Raw genomic sequence first — 7,967 nt, forward strand, 5'->3', positions numbered from 1 at the left:
AAAAAAAAAAAAAAAAAACGAAATTGGAAAGCAGATGCTGTGACTACAGTGGTACGAAGCTAAATATAACCCAAGCTGGATTATATTCACTCTGACTTCAAAGATGAGAGAAAATTTTGAGGGCCCCTTTCCCTGGTGGTTCAGATGGTAAAGAATCCACCTGCAATGCAGGAAAGCCGGGTTCAATCCCTGGATGGGGAAGATCCCCTGGAGAAGGAAATGGCAACGCATTTTATTATTCTTGCCTGGAGAATTTCATGAACAGAGGAACCTGGTGGGCTACAGTCCATGGGGTCACGAAGGAGTTGGACACCACTGAGCAACCAACACTTTCACTTTTTTCAAAGATATCACAGGTGCCCGGCAGCCTGCCTACTGTTGGTATTGCCTCCTGTAAGCCCTTTGAACTGTCCGGGCCCCCGTTCTGGCTCACCAGCTACTTAGGCGTGTGTCTCAGTTTGCTCCTCTGTAAAATGGGAATGATCACCATGACCGAATAATGAGGCTGTTTGAAGGTTCCTGGAGATCCTGCTGGAGAAGAGCTTGGCATGGTCCTGCCGTACAGTAAACAGTGGTGCGGGGACTGCTGAGCTGGCTATGAGCGTTCCTTCTTTCCCATGAAGGAGATGGCTTCTATCCTCATAATAGGAACAGGAAAAACCGAAATTCCTCACAAGGAAATGTAACAAATGGCGGAAACGGGACTCCAGGGGCACAGACCAAGCAGCTCCCAGACCCCGGACACTGATGGAAGTGGCCGATCTGGTTATCCCAGCAGACCAGGAACATGGAAGGCAGGGGGAAGTCACAGGCCAGGTCCCGGCATCTTGTGTCCGATTCTGCCTGAGTGGACTCCAGCCAGCAAACGAGGCCATGGTGAGGCTGAGGCTGGTGGGACCCCGACATTTCTGATCACAGCAGAGCTGGGTCCCCTCCTCTGTCCTGCTGACCTCCAGCCACACTCTGAAGCCCAGCCTCCACATGCTGACCTGACTCCGGGGACAGCAGTCTCAGAGCCACGCCGAAGTAGGAAGCTGCTGTCTCCGCCGTGCAGGCCCCAAGAGGACATCAAAAGGATGGAAGCTTCCAGTCCCTGCAGGAATGTGGGTTTTCCAGCTGACTCAGACTGAGCCTGTTTCTACAGGAGCCACGCTACACCACCGCTCAAGGGTTTTGGGGAGACAGAGTTCACAACCGGGAGGATTTTCGCTACCCGTCAAGCAAGCAGTAGCACACCTAAGAAAGAACAAGAAAGATAAACCCCCGAGCCCAGCTGGCTCAGCTCCCAGCCTTGGACTCTAGGTTCTTGGCGCCCAGAGCCTTGTCATTTAGCCAAGCTACAGGCCCTGTCGGGGTCCAACGGGGGCTGGTTGAGGGGCAGGGCGGGGAGTCAGAGCCAAGCTGAAGTAGCCAGTGGCGTGGACACAGGCCAGGCTCACCCCTGCTGCTCCCAGGACATCTGAGTTCAGCCTCTCTGAGTCTCAGGAGCAGCGTCCGTAAAATGAGGGTGAGAAAAAGACCCCACGAAGGAAAAGCCCCTGACACGGCCCAGGCTCCCAGCTCCACGGAGGGGCGAGCGCAGGGATTCTGGGGCAGAGGGCAGTGATGGGAAGGGCGGGAAGGAGAAGGCCCAGAGGCTGGCTCCACCGCCTGGCTCTGGAAGCAGAGCTGTGGGCCCCAGCCTGGCTCCTCCCCTGGGACTTGGCCAGAGTGTCAGAGCTGGAAGCATCGTTGCATCACTGGGTGCTCAGGGGTTAATGATGGGGAGTGGACAGGACCCGGGTATTTAACTAATCGGGGAGGTGCCTGGAGATCAGAGGTGCCCCTTCTGGCTTCCGTCTCCGTCTCCCACAGCCCAGCTTCTCTGCCCCCTGCTCCCCTCCCCGCCCCCCAGGATGAAGCGACCCCCTCTTCTGACCTTCCTATGCCTTCTGGGTAAGTGACCCTCATGCCTGCATTCCTGCTCTGCCCCGGATGGGAATACTCCGCGGGGCTCCTGAGCCAGGCCCCCGGGAGGGTGTCATCGGTCACCCTGAGGCCAGTGCTGGCCCAGGAAGAACTGGCCAGTGGAGAGGGGGCCAGGGGGCATGGCTGCAGCCTGGACGGCCTGGGGAGACAAGGGAGTGGGGCCGGCAGGGGCCCCCGACAGCTGCTGCCGCCCGCGCTCCACCCCCGACCTGAGTGTCCGTTTCTGCCTTTAACCTGCAGGGTGGGCGGGCCCCCACTGATGCAGCCGCGGGACCCAGAGGAACTAGGGAAGTCCAGGTAGTCAGGAAGTTTATCCAGCGACATCTGATGGGACCCAGTGTGGACAGAGTGCTCCTGGGGGTCGGCGGTGGCAGCTGACACCAGGGGAGAGGATCAGGAAACTGGGATGGGAGCCTAGAGGATGAGCCGGGGGCGGGGGAGTTCTGGGAGACAGTGGAAGGAGAGCAGGGGTGGGAGGTCGGGTGGGGACACAATGCAGGTGAGGACCAGGAGACCAAGGTGCAGTGGCGTCACAGGAACAGTACTACTGACTGGCATTGTTGCTCAGTTGCTCAGTCTTTGTGACCCCATGGACCGCAGCACGCCAGGCCTCCCTGTCCATCACCAACTCCCGGAGTTTGCTCAAACTCATGTCCACTGAGTCTGCGATGCCGTCCAGCCATCTCCTCTGTCGTCTCTGTCGTATTACTGATTAGCACTCTTATCATCGGGAGTGAGGTGCTTGGGGAGGTGGAGGTTCCCGAGACGATCCGAGAGATGCCTGCACTCAGATGTGGGGACTGCAGTTGGCCACAGAGGGTGGGGCCCCGAGGGAGCTGACGCCCTCCCCGCTCCGTCCCCGCAGCGGCCCTGGCCGGCGGGAACCTGGTCCAGTTTGGGGTGATGATCGAGAGGATGACGGGGAAGCCCGCGCTGCAGTACAACGACTACGGCTGCTACTGCGGTGTCGGTGGCTCCCACTGGCCGGTGGACAAGACAGACTGGTGAGCAGGCGGCCCAGCCGCCGTCCTGCCTGGAGGATGGAGGCGCCAGGGGGAGCATCCTGCGGGGACCTGGGGGTACCGAGGAAGCTGAGGCATGACCACCACACTTGTGAGCCCCTTTGGGCCTTAAGCCCCCCAGGCAGCCCCCAGTCCAGCCCAGCTGGGCTCACAGGCGCCTTCAGGCCGTCCACGACCTTCACAGGTGCTGCCATGCCCATGACTGCTGCTACGGGCGCCTGGAGAAGCTGGGCTGTGAACCCAAAATGGAAAGGTACCTCTTCTCAGCCACCAGGCACAGCATCTTCTGCGGTGAGTGAGCAGACCCGGGGGTCCCCCAGACCCCTAGAGAGGGAGGGGACTCAGCCAGGAACCCCTCTCCTGATGGAGACCCTTGAGCCTGGTCACCTGGGCAGGAGAGGCGGGTCTTCCATCATCACAGCATCAGGGAGAGGCGTGTCCCTGAGCCCAGATGCTCCCATGGCACCCAGTCTGGAGAGCCCAGGACCCATCAGCTCCTGCCCTGGGACCCCAGGAACACCCCCCCATTCAGAGGCGCCCCCACCAGCTCCAGCGTCTGGGGGGAGAGCAGAGGGACAGCACCGAGCCCGCCCAGAGGAGCTGTGCCCAGACAGCCCTCCCCAGGGCCTGGGCAGCCACTAGGGGCACTGCCCCAGGACAGGGCCTCGAGGGCGGAGCCCCAGACCCAGAGGCTGGAGCTCGGATGGGGAACCACAGACCCCCAAAGGCTGACCCACCACACCGGGGCGCCTCCTCACCAGGCCCCATGCCCACTTGGACCAGTTAGCCTTCTCCTCTGCTCCCCAGCCTGGGGAAAGAGCTGGACCCGAATCAGTGTAAAGGGCTCCATGCAGCCCAGCCCCATGAAGGGAACTCACATCGGAGAACCAAAGGTTCTTCTTCCTGCCGCAAAGCCAGGAGTAGCCTGGAAGGCGGAGGGCAGGCCTGGAGCTGGAAGGACACAGCACAAGGGGGCTGGGAGGGTCAAAGAAGACTCAGATCTCTGGGGTCTGTCCTGGGGGCGGGACGGGACAAGAAACAGAGCTGCAGGAGGCAGGCTGGGCTCCAAGTGTCCTGTTGCCATCGCCATCCACTCAGCAAAGTGGCTTTAGCAGGTAATGAGCTCCCCGTCACGGGGAGTTCATGCAAGGCTGGGAAGCCACCTGTTGGGGACAGCGCTGAGAGGGTGAGTGAAGGGAGGGGTCAGGTGAATGGGACACAGGTTCAGGGAGTCCCCTCCCCGCCGTGTGACTCTGGGCAAGGAATAGAACCCCTCCTATTTCTTCATCTGTAAAAGGGAGACCTAACCTCACACTTGCCAGCTTAGCCCAGCTCCTGGGAGATGACATAGCTGTTAAGCCCCTGACAAATCTGAGTTCTGGGGGGAGAGCAGAACCCAGATGGGAAATGAGGCTGACCTTCACGAGGGACCCTGAGGAAGCCGGACATGTCTGAGCTGGGGGATGTCTTCGTGGGGACAAAAAGGAGCCAGAGCCCCTGAGGACAGACAGAGGCGATGGAGGCAAGAGGAGGCTTTGGGGCCCCTGGAGCCCACAGAGCTGATGCCCGCCCCACTCCCCAGGCTGGGTGTGTGCGCACGTGGAGGGGGAGCCCTGAGATAAATGCTGGAAAAACGGGCTCCATCCCCGCTGAGGGAGGCAGGCGCAGGCCCCAGCTCCAGGCCCTCCGGGGCACGCCCAGGTCACCGGGATCGAGCTGCTGCCGTTCAGTAGTTTTCCTCTCTGGTTCATGGCTGCCGACACCACTAGCAATCCATTACGTGGGAGAAGGGTCGCCCAGAAACACAGCCCTCCCTGGGCTGGGACAGGTGGTCTCCCCGTGGGGAAGGAGCTTAGGGGAGTGGAGTGGGTTTGGGAGAGGAAGGGACAGCAAGGACAAATCTCCAGGCTTCCAGCATCCCTGGCCCCAGCAGGGCCTCAGCACCCTGCCCGTTCTCTCACCCAACCCTGGAGCATCCCCCCGGAGCATCCCCCTGGTGAACGTGGGCTTCCGGGCAGAGAACGTGGACCCCAGCACGCTCCCCTGCACATGGCTGGGAGTGGCGGGCCCAAGGTTCCCAGGCCCTGACTGCCCACATCCCATCCAGCCGGCAGAACCAGCTGCCAGCGACAGACCTGCGAGTGTGACAAGAAGGCCGCGCTCTGCTTTCGCCGCAACCTGGGCACCTACAACCGCAAATACGCCCATTACCCCAACAAGCTGTGCACTGGGCCCACCCCGCCCTGCTAAGGGTGCGCTCTGCCTCCCGCTGAGGCCTCCAGCTGCCGGGGCCCCAGGCCTCGGGAGGGTTAGCACCAAAGGCTCTCCCGCCAGAAAACTCCTTTCCCGTAAGCCCATCCTTCCCTGAGAGGCCCCAGACTCAGCCCTGGACCGTCCCTGGCCTCCCTGGCCACAGCGCCCTCAAAAAGAGCCAGACCGGGGGCAGGGGGCTCCTGAAACACCCGGAAGATTCCACAACCCGTCCCCTGGGATCTCAGTCCCCTCTTCTGATATGTGAATACTGTTCGCCCAGGATTCTAACACTGGCCCTCAGATTGTGTCGCAGGGTTCATCAGTCTCCGGTTTCACTCACGCCTTTGTTTCTCGAGCACTCAGAAATGTGCTAAGCACGGGGACATAGCGTGGGTCTGGCTCGGGCGGCCCCTGCATGCAGCTCCAACACTCTGTCCTTTGAGTTTTCCATTACAATGAGTCTTTGTGATTCTCTTTTTTTCTAACATTTTACCGTCTTATCCGAGATAATAATGGCAGTCTCTAGCAGGAATATTTCTGGCCATATGGCGTAATGTGAAAAGCACGCAAATGCCAACCTAAAAACATTGCCCCCACCATGTCATCAGGCTTCAATTCCCTCCCATTAGAAATCTGGCTTAGAGTGAAAAGAGGCTCTCAAATCATCTGATTCACAGCCCTCCCTTGGCAGAGGGGCACCCCGGAGGTCAGAGAGGGAAGGTTCTACCTGGAGGGGTGTCCTCACTCCCAAGCCAGTGGACCTTCTTCTGCATGAGTCGGTATCAGTCACTGCCCACCACCCCTCTGATTGTCATCATGGACAACCCAGAGTGCCCAGGGAAGGTCAGCTGTGAGGATACCCATGCCAGGCCCGGCTCCTGATACCAGGAGGGGAAGAGGAAAGAGTTCTACATCTTACATCCAGCATCCTGAGACTGACTTTGGAGCCAATTTAATGCACCAAAGGATTCCCATCAAATTGGAATGCAGCCTACCTGGGAAGAAATAAACTTCAGCAGATTCTACTCCTAAATATAGACATGATACTCCACTGTGTGTAATATGCGGATAAAATCTCCCAGGGCTGGGATGAGCCTATTCAGTGAGATAAAGCATGTAAAAACGCAGTGCACGGGCAAAGCTCACAGTGGACAGGGTTAAACGTTCACTCCCTCTCCATCTCTTGGCATGCGGACAACATTCAGGGCTTTGAGGGCAGGAAAGAGCCTGATGCCATCGAAAAGATGATCATCATAAATTTTAAACGGTGAAGCAGTTCTGTGCTGGCCAAACAAACAAGAGAAGGGCAGATGTGCGTGCTTTGCTGCTGTGACTGACTCAAATCCTGTGTGAAAAATCACCAGGAGATGAGGTCTTAAAGTGCAACGCGGGTGGGTGGGGAAGAGAGGGCCGCGTTTGTTAGGAAGCGTGGTCCTGAGGCGCCCTCTGGCGTCCGTTTTGTTCAGGCTGCCGGGAGCAAACAAATTTGGTTTAAACCTCGATTTCCCTTTGTCAGGGCGGGCAAGGTGTGTTTCAGGGCTAGTGAAATCAGTCCTCTCGTATCTTCAGTAATAAACAAGCTGAGAAGTAGTAAGTCCTTAAAGACATCTCAGAATGACGGTGCCAGCGCACACACGAGAAGCCCAGGAAGAAGGGTCTGACTCGGGAGAGATGAAGGCAAGGCGGTGTTCTGGGCGTGATGTGGCGCTGGGAGGAGGCCCTGGTGACGCCACAGCTGTTTAACCATCTGACAGGGTGAAAAGTAGAACTTGAGAACAATCTCGGCGCAGCCCGCTTTCCCAGGAATCAATAAATATTTGGTGAACGAGTCAATGATTCCATCTAAGTCCTGTTTGTGTGTCTCTATAGCCCATACACTTGATTTCCAGCTGTAGACTTGGTAGAAAGGACTGAAAAGAGGAAAGCAGAACCCTGAAGTTGATGTTGGAGGTTGCAGGTAGAGCCCTCTGCTTTGCCAGTTAGCAGCAGTGGGTCATTCAAGACCTCACTGCTCACGAAGCTTATTAGAGCAGAATCATGGACCTGATCCCAGACCTGCTGGTTAACAAGACCCCCAGGTGGTTCATACATACACTGAAATCAAAAAGCCCTGATATATGGCCAGAGCTCTGGTTTCTGCACTTGTCAAATGGAACAATGACACTTCCCAGGCAGGCTGGTTGTAGCAAGGTTTAATAAATTAGCATGTATGAATGTACACAAAATAATGCCGAGTGCCTTATAAAGAATCCCATAAGTGAATGACAGTCGTAGTAACAATTCCTAACATTTATCACGCGCTTGGCGCTCACCAGGCACTGTTATAAATGCTGTTTCTCAGTTCTTTGAGCAAGTGAATGAATGAATGACGCATGGGACTAAACCGAGGCTGAAAGAAAGCTCTGTCACCTGAAGGTGTCATAGCTTGCCTCTCCGATTTTGATGACAGGACTTGGATGAGTTTTGCTTTTGTTCCCACTTAGCCCCTAGCATAAGCTGTGAACCAAGTGTTCAATCAAATAACTTGCTGAATAAGTGGTTAGAAAACAAATCACATTGGAATTCCCGAGTTGAGTCCCATTATGACTTCATGGACATTTGTCTGCTTCCTCAGGGTTCTTTGTAGTCTCTGGAGAACTGAATACCGTATTAAATTTCATTCTTCCCCTCAATACACTTTCATACAAACTATGCTCCTGGCCCCTCGCTGAATACTGGGGACAG

The 7,967-nt window shown here is 57.0% G+C and overlaps 1 protein-coding gene across 1 annotated transcript; it reads left to right on the forward strand.

The window, feature by feature from the left end:
- The first annotated feature begins 1,895 nt into the window (after nucleotides 1-1,895).
- Nucleotides 1,896-7,071, forward strand: PLA2G2E (phospholipase A2 group IIE). Its single transcript, XM_027524385.1, has 4 exons — nucleotides 1,896-1,935; nucleotides 2,834-2,972; nucleotides 3,175-3,281; nucleotides 5,098-7,071. Exons 1-4 carry the CDS (start codon nucleotides 1,896-1,898, stop codon nucleotides 5,238-5,240), a joined length of 429 nt encoding a protein of 142 aa, XP_027380186.1. The 3' UTR covers nucleotides 5,241-7,071.
- Nucleotides 7,072-7,967: the final 896 nt, after the last annotated feature.

The sequence above is a fragment of the Bos indicus x Bos taurus genome, chromosome 2 (genome assembly GCF_003369695.1).
Source record: "Bos indicus x Bos taurus breed Angus x Brahman F1 hybrid chromosome 2, Bos_hybrid_MaternalHap_v2.0, whole genome shotgun sequence".
In the NCBI taxonomy this organism is placed as follows: Eukaryota; Metazoa; Chordata; class Mammalia; order Artiodactyla; family Bovidae; genus Bos; species Bos indicus x Bos taurus.

Coding starts and splice junctions, on each gene's coding strand:
- PLA2G2E (XM_027524385.1), top strand. CDS start 1,896: ATGAAGCGACCCCCTCTTCTGACCTTCCTATGCCTTCTGG. Junction 1,936..2,833: donor GACCTTCCTATGCCTTCTGG/GTAAGTGACCCT, acceptor CCGTCCCCGCAG/CGGCCCTGGCCGGCGGGAAC. Junction 3,282..5,097: donor CAGGCACAGCATCTTCTGCG/GTGAGTGAGCAG, acceptor CATCCCATCCAG/CCGGCAGAACCAGCTGCCAG.